General features: G+C 44.6%; 2 protein-coding genes across 3 annotated transcripts in view; one reads left to right on the forward strand and one right to left on the reverse strand.

Annotated features, from left to right (window-relative positions):
- Positions 1-11,893, reverse strand: part of CD3G (CD3g molecule) — a 47,952-nt gene extending 36,059 nt beyond the window's left edge. For both annotated transcript variants that reach the window (XM_040325440.1, XM_040325439.1), the window contains exon 1: positions 11,569-11,893. In XM_040325440.1, coding sequence (XP_040181374.1) covers positions 11,569-11,638 — 70 coding nt within the window. In that variant the 5' untranslated portion in view covers positions 11,639-11,893. The remainder of the gene's footprint in view (positions 1-11,568) is intronic.
- A 7,774-nt stretch (positions 11,894-19,667) lies between these two features.
- Positions 19,668-19,776, forward strand: part of UBE4A (ubiquitination factor E4A) — a 64,781-nt gene continuing 64,672 nt past the window's right edge. The window contains exon 1 of the mRNA XM_040325442.1: positions 19,668-19,755. The gene's annotated coding sequence lies outside the window, so the exon portion shown is untranslated. The remainder of the gene's footprint in view (positions 19,756-19,776) is intronic.

Here is a 19,776-nt window from a genome sequence, read left to right on the forward strand (position 1 = left end):
GCGCATAGACACTCCCCCTTGGACGGATCTGTCCAATCGCGAGCAAGGGGGAGTCAAATAGACACTCCCCCTTGCTCGCGATTGGACAGATCTGTCCAAGGGGGAGTGTCTATGCGCAGCGGGGAAAACAGCTGTTCAAACGAATGCTGTCTGTAATGTTCCCCGCCGCGGTGATAACAGTAGGCAGGGGCGGGAGGGGTCACTGTGCCCATCACATGCAGCCACTTGTGCCAACACATGCAGCCACTTGTGCCAACACATGCAGCCACTTGTGCCAACACACGCAGCCACTGTGCCACCATAAATTGTCGCCACTGTGCCAATCACACGCAGCCACTGTGCCAATCAAACGCAGCCTCTGTTCCCATCAAACGCAGCCTCTGTGCCAATCACACGCAGCCACTGTGCAATCAATTGTTGCCACTGTTCCCAAACGCAGCCACTGTGCCAATCAAATGCAGCCACTGTGCCAATCACACGCAGCCACTGTGCCAATCACATGCAGCCACTGTGCCCATCAAACGCAGCCACTGTGTCAATCACACGCAGCCACTGTGCCATCAATTGTCGCCACTGTGCCCATCAAACGCAACCACTGTGCCATCACACGCAGCCACTGTGCCATCACATGCAGCCACTGTTTAATCAATTGTTATTGATTAAACAGTGGCTGCCTGTCCCCAGCCTCTGTCCCCCTCCTGTGTCATGTCCCCAGCGTCTGTCCCCCTCCTGTGTCATGTCCCCAGCCTCTGTCCCCCTCCTGTGTCATGTCCCCAGCGTCTGTCCCTGTCATGGATCTTAAGATATTAAAGTGTTTCTACTTGACATCTGTTACACAGGAGAGGGACATTCAATGCAAGGACACCGGCTATTGAAATGCTAAGTGGAACCAGCTAGAGAAATACCTTTTATTGTGCTCTGCAGGCTAAGAGCGGGTGTCGGAGACACTCCGTCTGGCTAAAAACTATGGATTGAAGGTTAATTGAATCTAGAATGTATGTGTGAAGATGTATGTGTTTATTGTTCTAAAGGTCAGAAGCCTCCTGTCAGCTGTATTGAATTAGCATTCTATTGTCTAAAGCAATGTAACCTCTCAGAGGTAGTAATTAAGTAGACCGGGTTATTGTGTACATTGATTACCCCCTGGGGCTTCTGTCTCAATACACAAGTCTTTCTATCCAAGCTATTGGACCAATCCCTGTTGACAATTTCAAGTCCTCATTTGCATGGTCAAGGAGGACTTGAGTGAAGACTGGATATACTTTACAATTGACCAATAGGAAAGCGGTTGTTGGGAGTGGGATGTTCCAAAATTCTGTATAAAAGTGTGCTGTGTACTTGAAAATAAAGAGTCCTGCTTGAACCCTCCTGTGTCATGTCCCCAGCGTCTGTCCCCCTCCTGTGTCATGTCCCCAGCGTCTGTCCCCCTCCTGTGTCATGTCCCCAGCGTCTGTCCCCCTCCTGTGTCATGTCCCCAGCCTCTGTCCCCCTCCTGTGTCATGTCCCCAGCCTCTGTCCCCCTCCTGTGTCATGTCCCCAGCCTCTGTCCCCCTCCTGTGTCATGTCCCCAGCCTCTGTCCCCCTCCTGTGTCATGTCCCCAGCCTCTGTCCCCCTCCTGTGTCATGTCCCCAGCCTCTGTCCCCCTCCTGTGTCATGTCCCCAGCCTCTGTCCCCCTCCTGTGTCATGTCCCCAGCGTCTGTCCCCCTCCTGTGTCATGTCCCCAGCGTCTGTCCCCCTCCTGTGTCATGTCCCCAGCCTCTGTCCCCCTCCTGTGTCATGTCCCCCGCCTCTGTCCCCCTCCTGTGTCATGTCCCCAGCCTCTGTCCCCCTCCTGTGTCATGTCCCCAGCCTCTGTCCCCCTCCTGTGTCATGTCCCCAGCCTCTGTCCCCCTCCTGTGTCATGTCCCCAGCCTCTGTCCCCCTCCTGTGTCATGTCCCCAGCCTCTGTCCCCCTCCTGTGTCATGTCCCCAGCCTCTGTCCCCCTCCTGTGCCATGTCCCCAGCCTCTGTCCCCAGCCTCTGTCCCCCTCCTGTGCCATGTCCCCAGCCTCTGTCCCCCTCTTGTGCCATGTCCCCAGCCTCTGCCCCCCTCCTGTGTCATGTCCCCAGCCTCTGCCCCCCTCCTGTGTCATGTCCCCAGCCTCTGTCCCCCTCCTGTGTCATGTCCCCAGCCTCTGTCCCCCTCCTGTGTCATGTCCCCAGCCTCTGTCCCCCTCCTGTGTCATGTCCCCAGCCTCTGTCCCCCTCCTGTGTCATGTCCCCAGCCTCTGTCCCCCTCCTGTGTCATGTCCCCAGCCTCTGTCCCCCTCCTGTGTCATGTCCCCAGCCTCTGTCCCCCTCCTGTGCCATGTCCCCAGCCTCTGTCCCCCTCCTGTGCCATGTCCCCCTCCTGTGCCATGTCTATAACAAGTACTCGTACCAGTTGTCCAACAATGATATTTACTGCTTTTTATAAAGAAATACAATTGATTTTATGCAGTATTGAGTTTAGCCTTTTGGCCCGGCCCTCCAAAATATTTTTAGTTTCTCATGTGGCCCCATCGAAAAAATAATTGCCCACCCCTGCTCTACGTAGACCGGCAGATATACCGACGCCTCGTTCTAAGGTAAGTTTTTTCGTAATGAGCTAGTATACGGTGCATACTAGCTCATTATGCCTTTTGCCTTACAAGTGGCAAAAAAATAATCAGACCTTCTAATAGTTTTTTTTTATATGTCCTACTTCTGGCGTATTTTTCACTGATTCTACTATATGCCTTAGGCTGGGTTCACACTTGTGCGATCACAGACATCGCAAGTGATTCATACCGCACTAATGTCTGTGCAATGCGAATTCAGGCATACAAACTATATGGCTGAAATAGCGTCGCATTTGTACCAAAATGGTGCAGGACCCTTTTTCTGGTCCCCACTGGAATCGGATCGGGTGTTCACACATACGCGATCCGATTCCTGCACCATTTGACAGTTTACATTGCGATCTGCGAACCGATCTGGGGGTGTCATCACCTTTACATTGACACCACCAGCGGTTGGCAGATGTCAGCGTGAACCAGTATGCGATTCAATGCGATGCAGGTTTCCCAGTCTTGGAGTAAACAGTCGGGGAGATTCACTAGAATTGGAGCTCTCAGAATCTGGTGTAGCTGTGCAGTAGCCAATCAGCTTCTAACTTCCACTTGTTCAATTAAGCTTTGACAATAAAACCTGGAAGCTAATTGGTTTCTATGCAGAACTGCACCAGATTTTGCACGTTCCAGTTTTGGTAAATCTCCCCTATTGTTAGCTTGCATTTTTTGAATCCTAACATAACAAGATTAGGACCCCATTCACACCTCAGTGTTTTGTAGCTTGAAGCTCCAAAACGCTGAAGGAGAAACAAATCACTTATTCTATATGGAGTTGGTTCACATCTCCACTCCAAGTCGCCTGAAGCCAAACTCCCGAAGCCCAATAAAATTCAGGAGCTTCTTTTGTAGCTCAAATAAGGCAGAGTTTTTAATCCCATAGAAATAAAATGGAAATGCACAATTTGTGCGTTTTTGTGAGCTTTCAGACGTTTTTGGGAGATTTTCTGCTCAAATGCAAAAATGTAAACAAAAAAAAATATAGTATTTTTTTTTATAATATTTATAAAAAATAAATAAATGTAAGATAAATACACAAATAACTAAAAATCATTATAAATAAATAATAAATACAATTCATAATAAATAATTAAATACATAATTAACCCCTAACCTTAAGAAAATAATAAATAAATTATAAATAATAATAAAAATGTATTATTATTATTATTATTATTATTATTAATAATAATAAATTTATTTATTTTGTGTTAGGGTTTTATTTATTTGTGTTATATTATTATTATTATTATTATTATTATTATTATTATTATTAATAATAAGAATAGTTTGTTTTTTTAGGGGTTAGGGTTAATTATGTATTTATTTATTATTACATAGTCTTTATTTATTGCATTTATTCATTTTTTATTTATGATTATTTTAAACTATTTGTGTATTTATTTTACATTTATTTAATTGTTTATTATTATTATTATTATTATTATTATTATTAGTAGTAGTAGTAGTAGTAGTTACATAGGTAGTCAGGTTGAAAAAAAGACACAAGTCCATCTAGTTCAACCATAAAGTAAATAAAAAATAACGTACAATCCAATATACCCATTTCTATATCCACAGTTGATCCAGAGCAAGGCGAAAAACCCCATCAGAGCATGCTCCAATTTGCTACAGCAGGGGAAAAAATTCCATCCTGATCCCCCGAGAGGCATTCGGATTTTCCCTGGATCAACTTAACCTACAAATGTATAGTTGAACAAGGATAAAAGCAATAATAGTATTACCACCCTAACCCTTACAAAAATAAATAAATAAATAAATAATAATAATAAGACAATAAATAAAAAATGAACCCCTAACCCTAACCCATAATCCTAACCCCAACCCCTAACCAAACCTTAACTCTAACCCCTTACACTAACAAAAAATAATAATAATAATAATAAGTGAATAATAATAATAAAAAAAGAATAAAAAGCTAATGGAAAAGCTAAAAAAAAAAGCTGAAAAACCTAGCATCAGATGATGCAACAGATGATAGTTTTCTCTATTGGCTAATAAAAAAAATGGCGAAGCTCAAAAACGCTGTATAAAAACCCACATAAAAACACACCAAAATAGCGCATAAAAACACATGGAAAAAACTCCCAAAGATGCCATGTTTAGGTGTGAATACAGCTTAAAGCGGGGGTTCACCCTATAAACCTAAAAAAAAAAAAATGTTTTGTTCTACCATAAAATCAGGCATTGTAGCGCGAGCTACAGTATGCCTGTCCCGATTTTTTTTTCCCCGTACTCACCGTTTACTCGTACATCGAAGATACCGACTCCCCTCGGTGAATGGGCGTGCCTATGGAGACGGAGGATGATTGACGGCCGGCTCTGGCGCGTCACGCTTCTCCGGAAATAGCCGAAATAGGCTTGGCTCTTCACGGCGCCTGCGCATAGCCTGTGCGCAGGCGCCGTGAAGAGCCGAGACCTACTCCGGCTGTCTTCGGGGAGAGTGACGTGCCAGGGCCGGCCGTCAATCATCCTCCCTCTCCATAGGCACGCCCATTCCCCGCGGGAGCCGAAATCGATAATGTACGATTACAAGGTGAGTCCGGGGTTAAAAAAATCGGGACAGGCATACTGTAGCTCGCGCTACAATGCCTGTCTCGATGGTAAAATCATGTCAGTGAGGGTGAACTACCGCTTTAATAGTGCATCCATCACAAGTTACAGTAAATGGTAAAGTGTCTGTGTGCAGGTTGTTGGATGCATAAATAACCTGGTTTATCAAATGTAGTGGGCAAGTCCAGAGCAGTAACATTGGCAGTGTTTGTTTGTGTATCTCCAGAAAGAAGTCTCTTTCAACAGAATTTGAGAATTTTGAGAAAACTGACAGCCAAGTGTACTGACTCCATGTATATATTTCATAAAACCCGGAATTGGCCCGCCTTGCGCCGGCAGCCTCCGGCGCAAGGTGGGCCAATTCAAATGGGCGTGTGCCATTTCAATTAGGCGCGCTCCCCCCCCGGACCTACTGCGCATGCTCCGTTTCCTAACGTTTGCTTTTTGCGGCGTGACGTCATTTTTCCGAACGGCGACGCGCGTAGCGTACTTCCGTATTCCCGGACGTGTTACATTCATTTTAATGTAGTGTTATATTTAATTTCCTTGTAGCATGAAAGAAACACATTAACCCCCCTGGCGGTATCCCCGAGCATGACTCGGGGTGGGTTTTTTATGCTGAAATCGGTAACCCCGAGTCATGCTCGGGGTAAGCTATGCAGAGCCTGCAGCGTGCGCTGGCTTACCTTGTCCTGGATCCAGCGATGTCACCGCGCTGTGTGAGTGAGCGGGACCTCGGTCGATTCACACAGCGTCCTCCTGTGCCGCCGATCTCCGTTCCCTACGACGTTACGACGCACGGGAGCGGAGATCGGCGCCAAATTCAAAAACGTAAACAAACACCTTACATACAGTATACTGTAATCTTATAGAATACAGTACTGTATGTAAAAAATACACACCCCCCTTGTCCCTAGTGGTCTGCCCAGTGCCCTACATGTTCTTTTATATAATAAAAACTGTTCTTTCTCCCTGAAAACTGTAGATTGTCCATAGCAACCAAAAGTGTCCCTTTATGTCAAAAATGGTTTTAGATCAGCTAGAAAACAGCGATAATAAATTATAATCACTTGCAGAATTGAGCGATAGCGATTTGTGGGGAAATTCGTCATAAAAAAAAAAAAATAATGACAGCGACAATTCTGCAACTGAGAAAATTTCAGTGATTTTGAGTTGATTACATTATTGAATAATTTTTATTCGAATTATATTATTATTTGTTATAATTATTTATAATTATTTATTATATTATAATTTATCATTTTGTTTTTAAAAAAATGTCATACCCGGGATGCCTATTAGAAGCTTGTTTGGTCAGATTTAAGTGAGTTATTCCTAAGAATTACAGGCCTACAGTATAAAACGCCAAATTTCCTTGCAAATAATTGTACCGCTTTTGGTACGTAATTCCAGACAGAATCATACCGCCAGGGAGGTTAAAAAGTAGCCATAACCTCTACAGTCCTCGATCTGCAAAAATGTAACTATATGAGCAGTAATATACACACCTCCTATACGATCATAAGTATAATACAGCTAAGAACTTAGGGCCAGATTCACATAGAACTGCGGCGGCGGCGTAACGTATCATAGATACGTTACACCGCCGCAAGTTTTCATCGCAAGTGCCTGATTCACAAAGCACTTGCGATGAAAACTACGCCGGTCGGCCTCCGGCGCAAGGCGGGCCAATTCAAATGGGCGTGTGCCATTTAAATTAGGCGCGCTCCCGCGCCGGACCTACTGCGCATGCTACGTTTCCTAACTCCCGCTGTGCTTTACGCGGCGTGACATCATTTTTTCAAACGGCGACGCGCGTAGCGTACTTCCGTATTCCCGGACGTGTTACGCAAACAACGTTACATTTTAAATTTCGACGCGGGAACGACGGCCATACTTTAGACAGCAATACGATTGCTGACTAAAGTTAGTGCAGGTCAAATAACGACTAAAATTGTGACGGGAAACTTGACTACGGACGACGTAGCGAACGCGAAAATCCGTCGGTGATCCGCCGTAACTGCTAATTTGCATACCCGACGCTGGTTTACGACGCAAACTCCACCCAACGGCGGCCGCGGTATTGCATCCTAAGATCTGACAGTGTAAAACAATTACACCTGTCGGATCTTATGGATATCTATGCGTAACTGATTCTATGAATCAGTCGCATAGATAGAAACAGAGATACGACGGCGTATCAGGAGAAACGCCGTCGTATCTCTTTGGTGAATCTGGCCCTTACACTTTAGAATCCAATGTTTCCAAAGTAAAATTACAGTTGGAAGTACAAAAACACTTTCACTATATCTGCTAACTTATACACAAACTACGTAACAAAAGAACAAGTTGATCAGGAAGATCTTTTCAGAAACTAAAAAACTAAAAATGATATCAATTTGACCATATCGAAGAAACTAGAGCTGATGCAGTCTAGCCAATGCAATTTTCTGAATAAGCGCCACAAAAAACACAAGAACAGGTCTAGAAAGCAAGGCACCAAGATTTTTTTTTTTTTTGGGCTGTGTAATCTCTCTTTGTACCGTATTACCAATTTTTGATGCAGATTGACCCTTAACACAAGCAGGCCTGTGTGCCAAGCATCTGTCTACTATTCCTTGTACTGGTTCTGTATTTGTTCCCTTGAGAAAACAATAAAAAAATGATTGAACACAAATTCAGAGAAAACCATGTAGCCTGGTCGTTTTTTGTGATGAAAAAAAATGACATTTTTAAAAACGTCATTTAAAATGACCGTGTGTGGGGAAAACGTTGTTTTATGTCTTCTGAAAAACGACAAAAAAAAATTCGAACATGCTTCAATTTTTTATGTCGTTTTTCAAAACGTTGTTTTTTGTGTCATAAAAAATTACCGTGTGTGGGCTAAAACGACGTTAAAACAACGTTTTTAAACCCGAGCATGCTCAGAAGCAAGTTATGACGCGAGCTTGAATGGAACAGAGTGCCGCCAAACGTGCTGAACATAACCGCGCTTTGCTAGAGCATTTTGAAAAAACGATGGTGTGTAGGCAATGTCGTTTTTTAAAATGAAGTTTGAAAAACGTTGTTTTTTTCATGAGAAAAAACAACATTTTTTACAAGACGAAAAACGACCGTGTGTACGCGGCATACAGCTGGCCATAGATAGATTGAAATTTGTCCAGTGCAGCAGGGACTTCTTCAGCAAGGATTTCGATCCATGTTTGACTACTGACGCTCAACAGAAGTCAACCCCACTCGAGGGCTGAATGAAAAAATCGGAGCCATGTGTGGTCAGCTTTAGTCATTAAGGCTAAAACAGGGGCTTTTCTAGACTTCTTAAAAAAGCCGAGCATCCCAAGATGGTGAGGTTATTTATTTTTCTCCATATCTCTTCTTTAATGATGGTGTGAAGTACAGGGAAACCATTCATTTCTTTAAAAAAAGACACCAGATTCTCTAATTCACTTAATGATCTACCTAAGAAAAGTTTAAACAATTATGAAAGGTAGATTGCTGTTGTTAATGGAGTTGTGAGTACGGATGTACATGATACAAAATATCTCAAAAACAAAGTTCAGCAAAGATTAAAGCATGTTTTCCATATACCAGATGATAGCAATGATTACTGCAAAGGCGACCTGGGGCACTTGGTAAAAGAACTGGGGCACTTAGTGTAAAAAAAAAGGGGGGCACGTGCCATGGATACAAGGATCTAGCAATGCCCTTGGGCTAAAATATTCAATTTTAATAGTTTCAGAGTTGTGGACACATTGGAATAAAGACTATTTTTAATCTTTTCTGAGTATTTTTTTTTTAATCTGTACATTTATTTAGCATCTCCTAATACATCACTTATTTTACAAATGCTACAGTTAGAGGTCTATTTATTTTTTCACAAAAGGTTCGCACAACTTTCACCTAGGATTTAGAGAAAATTGAGTACTGTCCGTGATACTTTTTTTATTTGCACTAACATACAATTTTCCAGGACAAGCTTTCGGGGTATGTCCCCTTCTTCATGGTCCAAGCAGTACTGACCTTGGACCTTGAATAATGGAACTTACCCCGAAAGCTTCTCCTTAAAAATTGTATGTTAGTGCAAATAAAAAAAATATCACAGACAGTACTCAATTTTCTCTGTCACAATTGCACTTAGGCTCCATTCACATCTAGGCGGACGAAATCGCAGCGTTTTGTCGCCGCAAATCGCGGTACAAATAGCGGCGTTTTGTACCGCGATTTGCGGCGACAAAACCCTGGTATTGTCCGCCTAGATGTGCCCCAGATTGACCCCCCTCTATGGAGATGCTTCCCATCTCCTAGCCGAACGCCGAAAGACGCCTGAAAAAAAGGTCCGGGACCTTTTTTCAGGCGGCAGGCGTCAGGCGTCCGGCGTTCGGCGTGGAGATGTGAACCATCTCCATAGAGGGAAATGTGTTTCCAGCCCTCTGGCGGCAGCGGCGTAGCGCTACAGGCGTAAAAACGCCTAGATGTGAATGCGGGCTAATACAGCTACAATCAAGTCAAGTACCCAGGATTCACAAATTTTTCCAATTAAACCCAAGTAGAAAAATGCATGAATCTTGGGGGAAAACTGTGTAAATTTTGGGTGGAATCGGGTATAAATAAACCCCTCAGTGTAGTAAGAGAAACTGCTGTCAATTCACACAACTTTCAAATTTTTTTCAATAAAAACCAAGTAGGAAAATGCACGAATCTTGGTGGAAACTGTGAATTTTGTAAAATAAATACCTTAGTGTAGTAACAGAAAGTTATGTAAATTCAGACAATTTTCACTCGGGATTCACATATTTTTCCAAATAAACCTAAATAAAAAAATGCATACATCTTGGGGGAAAACTGTGTCAATCTTGGGTGGAAGCAGTTATATAATAGACCCCTCAGTGTAGTAAAAGAAATTGATGTCGCTGATACATTTTCAAATTTTATCTTTTGGCTTAAATGATAGGCCACAATCTAGAAGCATGAGGCCTCATACACACGACAGAGTTTCTCGGCAGAATTCAGCGAGAAACTCGGTCAAACCCGGATTCTGCCGAGAAACTCTGTCGTCTGTACACTTTTGGCCCGATGGAGCCGCCGAGGAACTCGTCGAGAAAATAGAGAACATGTTCTCTATTTTCTCGTTGTTCTATGGGAGAAGGCGGCCCGCCGAGCTCCTTGGCGGCTTCATCCCTGAACTCGACGAGGAACTCGATGTGTTTGGCACGTCGAGTTCCTCTGTCGTGTGTACGAGGCCTTAGTCTTATACAGGATGTGTATCAGGATGTTTGTAGATTTGATCATAACAAGAATTTTTTTTAGTTACCTAAAAATATATAATAAGATAATAATCACCTAACTTTAGCTTTGAAAATGGGAATAGAAGTAGAAAACCACAGCAGATGAAGGGAGGGAGAGAAAAAAAAAAGATATTATTTTAATGCACATCTCAGGGATATGCGGTTCGATGCGGTGTCTGTCTACGTGTGTCTGTTTGCTTGGGAATAAGTCTGTAATTCTTTAGTAATTGCCTTAGTATGATGTTTAATAAGCTACTGTGCAATTTATTTTGTTTTCCTAAAAGATTTTTTTTAAGTGTTTAAGGACAACGCAAACATTCTAGCATTATCTATTCCAGTTGTGCTCACAAGAAAACCTAAAAGACATCGTTCAGCCCTCCATTTTTTTTTTTTTACATGACTTCCTAACAGCTTAAGTTTATTGCTAAAATGTAATTATTTTATCTATCATCTTTAGTGTAAATAGACAAGAGAAAGTAAAAATCAGACCCTGCCTTCCCATGCATCGTATCTGCATCTATACAATTTCTATTGAACTGTTTTACAATTTACTATTATGTGCCTTCTTTGTGGACTTTCATTTGTCGCTGCTTCTCCTTTATGCATTTTCTTATTATAAAAAAAATCAATAAAATGTATTCTATAAAAAAAAAAATCAGACCCTGCAAAAGTGTTACTATTGACACATTTGTCATTGTTTCTACGATTTTTCAATTCCCAAACATACTTGCTGAGGTGCCTTAGCCTTTGTGTTTAAGGTGCTATTATATTTGCATTTTTATTCCACTTAAAATGTTTTCAAATTAACCGCAGGTCATTAGCAAAAAAAAAAAAAAAACAAGATTATCAAAAAGTATTTAATTATTTAAACCACATTTCGGGTTGTCAGAATTTAATCTGTGCAGTTAGTATAGTTTAGACGTTTTTCTACTATAATCTTATTCTCCAGTGCTATTCATTTTATCATCAAACTTCTGCTGGACTTGGGGGATCTTTTATAATATGGCTCTATGCAATGTTTTTAAATATGTATATACTAAAGGTAATAAAAATGTATTGTATTGCGGTGTACATACATACCTTGAGAGTTAATGGCTGTAAATCCCAAAGTGAAAATGATCCAGCAAAGTGCAGTCTTGGGATACACCATTTTGTTTGGATTGGTGAGTTATTTAAGTTTTTACCAGGGCTTGTTTATGGTGTGCATGCACAGAATCAGACTGCAGAGTGTATGGTTTAGTGTCATGACTGTTTTTTTTTTTTTTTCCATTGCATCAAACCGCAACCTTCCTGTGCTTTGATCTTCCGCAGGTTAAAGTATCATCAACAGATTTGCACAACAAAATAAATGGCAACCCAGACATCAATACTGTAGGTAGTTATTGGCATAATTTTCAAATCAGGAGAGCTCTATTGAAGAACAAAACATTATAGGGTAAATAATCACATAATTCTCAGTTACTTACTTCACTACTTATAGTATTATTTAAAGTGTAACTCCAGCCAAAGTTGTTGTTTTTAAAAAAAAATAATAACTGTCATCTTTTTTGATAAAAGCAATATCACGCTATTGGCTTTTCCCTGGTTTTTCCACATATCCTTATTTGGAACGCCTGGGGACGAGGTTATACATCTATTTTCCTGTCAACATGTGTGCAGGCACAATCCTACTCAAGCTCTTTTGACTATCTTTTTTATTAAAGTAGTCAACTAGCTCTGGTAAGCGCATCCATTTTCTTCAGCACATTTTGGGTGTAAAGAAGATTCAAGTGTGGTGGTGGCACTTTATTTTCACTTAAGCAAGATCACAGCAAATAAGAAGATTCAATTACCTACTTATTATCCACTTTATGTCATAGAGTCTACCTATGACACAAGAGAAACTATTTAATATAATAATTGTGTATTAGTTCACTCTATTGTTATTATATATATATGATCATGGTTATATGCAATTTATTAGTTTATCACTTGTGGTCTAGCGCCCTTTACCTATCTTTTCGACCTGTCACCAGTGACTTATGCTGTAAACCTGTCATCAGGACTGTGCATGGAGTGGAGAGAGGAATCCCGGCCAATCAGAGTGAGTCTAGTGGTGAGTGGTGTACAGGCCTGCAGTTGGTTAGTAAGGATGAGCCCTGGCGTGTTCGCACAGCACACGTGCAGAGCCCGCCAGGAAGTTGGCACCCGCGCTGCGCTAATCACAGCCAGGAAGACATTGTCCGATGCTCGGCTGCAGAGATTGGGAAATGTCTGCCTTGCTGTGATTAGCGCAGCGCGGGTGCCGACTTCCTGGCGGGCTCTGCACGTGTACTGTGCGAACAAGCCAGAGCTCATCCTTATTGGTTAGGCTTGCACCACTACTCTTGTGGTAGAGGCAGGAGAATATCGGTGGTTAAGAGCGCAAGGAGGAAGAGCCGGAGGTGACAGGAGGTGACAGATCAAAGCCCAGATCGAGATGTTCCAGCAGAAAAGCCAGCTGATGAAGTCCACCCTGTCAGCCCCACTGTCACGTACCTGGAGGTAGAGCCCAATGTGAAGGGAGCTGCCTCTCGTATACCTCTGGCTCAGGAACCCCTGGTAGAGCAGACAGGAGCTTGAGTGTTTAAAGGGGCACAAGTGCCTGACAGGAAGGCTGAAGTAGAGGGCTGGATGCAGCAGCAGGGAGGTGTTCTGTAGTCCAGAAAAAGGATGCAAGCAGCAGGAAGGTGTTCTGTAGTCCAGAAGCAAGATGCAAGCAGCAGGGAGGTGTTTGTAGATCAGGAGACTGGTAAGTGATGACAAGCCGGGTCAAACACAGGCGGGCAGATCAGGTACAGAAGCGGAATCCAGAGAATAGTCAAAGTCCAGGCCGGGTCAGTTGTCAGGCGGGCAGCATTCACGTTTGGAGAAGCAGAGATGTAGTCAGGACTAGCCAGGATCAGTGGCGGGCAACAAGAAGGAGCAATCAAGGGGAGAGCCGGATCAGGTAACGGGTCAGCAATCAGGATCACAAGTAGCAGGGGTCTCAGGATACGCTGTAGACCGGACAGCAAGGCAGCAAGGCATCTGACTCCTTTAAATAGCCTATTCTGGCGCCAAGTGCTGTCTCCGTGCGCGTACGTGCTATTGCGCGCTGACATGCGCCGAACGGCTCTTCCACGCACAGGCTTTCTTCTGACACTCATGCTGCTAGGCAGACTGCTGGAACGCCTTTCCTGACACCCACCTGGAAGAAGATAGCTGTGACGGGAGTCATTTTGGGCGGGGGGCTTGTGGAACCCAGCTTCTCTTGGAGAAGTATGGAAACCTTTGCTTCAGCTCTCCGTGCACCTTCTATGTCTAAGTTACCCTGTGTCTATTAGGGTGAAAATAATGGACTTTAAGAATGTGGTTAAAATTACTTAAAATGGAACAGTAATATTTATCCACAATATCTCCCAGGAAATATACAAAAGACTATTCCTGAACTATACATGTTAATTGAGAGCTGGTCACCTTGGCCTCTGGAGCCAGACAGTCTGCTACTGGGGACTCCTGTTATTGTCCATTTAATAAGATGTTCTGTGTTTATACTTATGATAATGTGGATTGTGTCTTCTGAGCTAGAAGATGGCAAGGCTGACCTGAAAGCTCAAACCTTGGAGTCACCTCGGCTGCTTTAAAGCGGATGTTCGCTCAAAAAAAAATATTAAAAGCCAGCAGCTACAAATACTGCAGCTGCTGACTTTTAATATTAGGACACTTACCTGTCCTGGAGTCCAGCGGCGTCCGCAGCAGAGGACGAGCGATCGCTCGTCACCCTGCTGCTCCCCCCTCCATCCACGCTGAGGGAAACAGGAAGTGAAGCGCTCCGGCTTCACTGCCTGGTTCCCTACGGCGCATGCGCGAGTCGCGCTACGCCCGACGATTGGCTCCCGCTGTGTGCTGGGAGCCGAGTGTTCCCAGCACACAACGGGGGGGGGGGGGGGCGACGGGATGTGACGCAATGCCCGTCTTTTGCCCGTGAATGCCGGGCCGGAAGTGGGTGCAAATACCTGTCTTTAGACAGGTATCTGCACCCCCTTCCCCCTGAAAGGTGTCAAATGTGACACCGAGGGGGGGAGGGTACCGATCAGCGCGACTTCACTTTAGGGTGGAGAACCGCTTTAAGTGACTAGTTAATTAGCTATGTTAATTCTGTTTCTCCGGTTACAGTTTGTATTACTAGGGTAATATGATCAGAAGGTGGAGGGAGGGGGGGTCGGTAAAGTCCTGCTGGTGTATGTATTTGTGTGAGTTTGTTCCTATAAACATTCCATGTTCCAGCTTTGTAACTGAGCTAGTCTTGCCTGGTTCTTGGTTACAACATGTGAGCTGTAATATCTGAATATCTGAAGGTCCAGACTGAAGGAAGCAGTGCACTGACGGAAGCAAAATGCGACGGGGTTTCCGTGACACTAGCTGTTGAGGACTACGAGTCTTTAGGTGAGCCAGAGGGGAGTAGCAGTGGTGGTGAAATAGACTGGGGGTCTCCCAGACTGGAGGCTGAGTTTGGGACCCTAGAAGTGGAGGATGAGTGGTCCCCAGAGAGCAAGTCAGAAGAGGAGTGGACTTGGGGGGGATGCTCAAGAAGCTGAAGATCTGCCAGTAGGAACCTCTGGAGGAGAGTGGGGTGTGAGGGCAGTTACCCCTGAAGACGTAGAGTGGGCAGCCGAGGAGCAGCAGCAGCCCACATCCACCTGCACAGATGAACCTCCCCGGGTTCTTCTCGTTTCACAGGGAATCAATTAGAGGACGCATCCTGGCCAATTTACCTCACAGTGCGGCCAGCTTGGCTGAAAGATCCTGGCACCGTGAGTTGTGTATTCTCTTTTGAACTTTGCAAAGTGTGTGTGGTTACATGATCCTGTGGCAGAGGACCGTGCAACGACTCAATGGCACCCATCAAGTCTGTGGCAGAGACTTTTGAACGAACTTCGCACCCCGCAGTGAGAGAGGCATATCCGGTGGTTGCTGAATCCAGTGTGGAAACAATTTATCCTCTGGATCCAAGATCATACCCGTGATCCGCAAAGTAAAGTACCTGAATCTTACCTACCCCTTCACCCCTCTAACGAAACTTGTTTAATAAAACCTTTGAAGAAAAAGAAACAAAGTGTTGGTGTGGACATTTGTAACTCTTCAAGAAGGACCTCTAGGACAAGCATGGTGAACAGTAAGGAAACCGCAGGCCCAAATCTAAACCAGCAGCTCTTTGGGGTCGTGCTACACATGCAATGCATGAATCTATGTATTGTTGACGGGTGCAGGAGAGAGGGAGCGGCGCTCCTGCGCCCACTATGGACGCACTGCCACTGCTCCCCCTCCTCTACGCGGCGCCGGCATTGTCACTGTGAGTGCCTGGCTGTGGCTTCACAGTCGGGCACGCGCTGCGCACTGTGACTGGCCAAGCAATTTTCTGGGACCTGTGACGTGTGCTAGATAGTTGCCCAGAGGGAGGGGGGAGAGGTAAACTTCCTTCCGGCGCCACGGAGCCCCGGGAGGAAGCGGAAGCTGGAACCCTCTAAAAAGAGGGTTTCCGCTCCCCCCCAAAAAAATTACACGTAAAAAGTGGCATGTCAGGGGGTCACCTGCATGGTGGCATGCACGCCGTAGACAACGGTGCAGGCGCACTGGGATTGCTGGATTTGTGAATGGCTTATGCCGGCCAATCACAGCGCGGGAGCTGAGGCCGGAGGGGGAGACGAGGACGGCTTCGGGGGCTTCGATCCAAGGTAAGTAATGAATAATGAGCTAGTATGCTAGTCATACTAGCTCATTATGGCTTTGTCTTGCAGGTTTTTATTTTATTACTTTTTTAAATTCTGGGTTTACAACCGCTTTAACTAACACTATTTTATTCTTTCAGGTTGTTTGCTTTTAAGAACATATATATTATTTTGGGGGTTTTATTTAATCTTCAGGCCTAAAATTATTTATTAAACACGTGTAGCGCTACCCCCGTAGGAGCCGCTGGTTTGTTTTTGGGATCGGCATATTGAGTTACCTTGATATGGCTCAGGGGTGCAATTGTAGAAAACAAACAGTGAGCGAAGGTCCAGACAGTGAATAAAGGGTTTTTCAATGCTTTATTCTCCAGGCCAACACGGCCAACATCAACATAAATTGGGAAGGACAAAGTTGATGAATAGAGAGAGAGGAAGAACCTTGCAGTATCAGGCCTGGATATTAAATAGAGCAGTAAGTACTGCTCTGTATAGTACCAATTTGTAATGAGTGGGTAAAGTGCCCCCGGACAGACCCTTTTCCACAAGCCTGGCAGCCGAGATGTCACTTAGGATTTCTGGGAGGAACAGGCCTGTCTCCAGGCCTGGCTCTAGGGCCCCTGCTATAGGCCAATTACAATAACTGAGCTAGGTAGATAAATGGAGCGAATCCTCCCAGTAGATTTCTGCATCGGTCACCAGATGACAGCAAACATACCTGTCAGCACTCTGGTCACGGATCCCCAAATGGTTTATTCAGGCTCTGTTGGACGACCTGCCTCCGGGTCCTCCTCAAACCGACTCCCCAATCGAACAGCACCCAGCCTGGGATCCTTTCAATAGAACCGGGAACCCAGCCAGTCACTGGGGTCCCCTTGTACCTCCCGATGAGGGTTTGTGTAGCCTACAGTTTTGGCCAGGTGGGCAATGCCGGTGGGGTCCATGGATGCGCGCACCCTGAAGGTGGATTCCGCACCAGGAATGGGGACCCCGCGAAGATTTTAGAACACATGACACCTGTCACAGATATACTCCTCGCCAGCAGGCCCCATGAGGGAAAAAAAGCCCCTCTGATTGGCTGCTGGAGAAACTTAATATGCCAGAAAGTAAGGGGGCGCTACACATGTGTGCAGAAAATGCAAAAACGACTCTGACAGTGAAAGGGTTAGGGCCCTATGTCAGTTTTTCATCCATCCCCCCGGTTGCCAAATGGAGCAAAAAAAACAAAACAATAAAAAAAAAAAATAAACACAATCAATGCCAATCAGTGCCCACAAATAGGCACTAACTGGCAACATGGGCACTGACTGTAATGATGCCCAGCAATGCCATCAGTGCCACCCCTCAGTGTCCATCAGTGCCACCTCTTAGTCCCCATTTATGCCCAGTGCCCACCTATCAGTGCCCATCTGTGCCACCCATAAGTACCCATCAGTGCCACCCATAAGTGCCCATCAGTGCCTCCAAAGAGTGCCCAGTGCCGCTTATGAGTGCCCATCAGTGCCGCCTATGAATGCACATCAGTGCAGCATACCAGCGCCGCCTATCAGTGCTCATCAGTGAAATAAAAAATGTGATAAGCGCTCCAAACGACAGTATGCAATGAGTGACCACAGCAAAATATAATAAAATAAAACATAAATTAAAACATAACAGGCAGTAGCATCAAAATGCTAGCATAAAGTGCAACTGAGTACAAAGACTCAAAGTGACAGAGTGACAGTGACTCCGGTGAACAAAAGTGCATCAAGTGCAATGTTTATAAAATGAAAAGTGTCCTAAAACTGGGCGTTCTGATGGTGATGATAAATATGTGGGGTCTTCTCATTAATAGCTGATAGTGGTAATAGCATCCATAAACAGTCTCACAGAGCCCTCACCTTAAAGCGGTGGTTCACCCTCAGTGACACGATTTTACCATCGAGACAGGCATTGTAGCGCGAGCTACAGTATGCCTGTCCCGATTTTTTTAACCCCGTACTCACTGTGTACTCGTACATTATAGATTTCGGCTCCCGCGGGGAATGGGCGTGCCTATGGAGAGGGAGGATGATTGACGGCCGGCCCTGGCACGTCACTCTCCCCGAAGACAGCCGGAGTAGGTCTCGGCTCTTCACGGCGCCTGCGCACAGGCTATGCGCAGGCGCCGTGAAGAGCCAAGCCTATTTCGGCTATTTCCGGAGAAGCGTGACGCGCCAGAGCCGGCCGCCAATCATCCTCCGTCTCCATAGGCACGCCCATTCCCCGAGGGGAGTCGGTATCTTCGATGTACGAGTACACGGTGAGTACGGGGATAAAAAAATTGGGACAGGCATACTGTAGCTCGCGCTACAATGCCTGATTTTATGGTAGAAGAATTTTTTTTTTTTTTTTGGGGGTTTATAGGGTGAACCCCCGCTTTAAAGATACTATATATAGGCATATAGTATGGGTGTCTGCGTCTCCAGGATGTGGACCTCACTCCTTTCCAGTGATGTTCCTTATCGCTGCTGGTTCCTATTCCAACTGTATGTGAAGGACCTAATTGGTGCTCAGTATACCATAAGAGCAAGTGGTAAAAGAGAAGGAGAGAGCGGATGCCGCCAATGGTAAAAGTAGGTATAAAAAGGGGGGTACTTTATTGCGTAAAAATTGGACTCTTACATTAACAAAAATGATAAAGTGCACAAACAATGTGGTAGGACGCGGCGAGTGTAGCGCCGTCTTACGTCTTTCTGCTGGCCTCCGGCTTACCCAGGTGTCACGTGGTCTCGAATCCCTACAGCGTTACGTCACGCACCTCGTGACTTCATCAGTGCCGCCTATCGGGGCCCATCAGTGCCACCTCATCGGTGCCCATCAGTGCCACATCATCGATGCTCATCAATGCCGCCATATCAGTGCCCATAATTAAAGACGAAAACTTACTTATTTACAAAAAAAATTAACAGAAAAAAATAAAAACGTATTTTTTTAAAAAAAATTCGGTCGTTTTTTAGTTGTTGCGCAAAAAATAAAAATCGCAGAGGTGATCAAATACCACCAAAAGAAAGCTCTATTTGTGGGAACAAAATGATAAAAATTTCATTTGGGTACAGTGTAGCATGACTGCGCAATTGTCATTCAAATTGCGACAGTGCTGAAAGCTGAAAATTGGTCTGGGAAGGAAGGGGGCGAAAAAAGAAAAAAAAATCTGTGGAGGTCACATGATTCCAGTGAAGAGTGGAGCTCCAGTCTGCCTCCAGATACCAAATACAGATGTGACAGGAAACATTGTCACCTCCACTTCCACGTGTTGTTTCTAATGTCCATTTAATGTTTGTTACATTAAAGTTCATTAAACAAACAAAAAAAAAAAAGTGGATGTCGACAGTGGAGCTCCACCTTCAGCCATACATTGGTTATTACAATAAAGTTAATTGAAAAACAAAAAAGTGGAGTGGAGGTCACATGCTTCCTTTCAAATGTGGAGCTCCATTTCGCAGCCAAACCCCTCTCCCTGCAAGGGAGAGAAGCGGAAGTGTCAAAGAGGCGGAAACGTTGAGTCACAGGCTCGGAGAAGGTATGTGTATGCCTGCTGCAC

This window comes from Rana temporaria, chromosome 10 (genome assembly GCF_905171775.1).
Source record: "Rana temporaria chromosome 10, aRanTem1.1, whole genome shotgun sequence".
In the NCBI taxonomy this organism is placed as follows: Eukaryota; Metazoa; Chordata; class Amphibia; order Anura; family Ranidae; genus Rana; species Rana temporaria.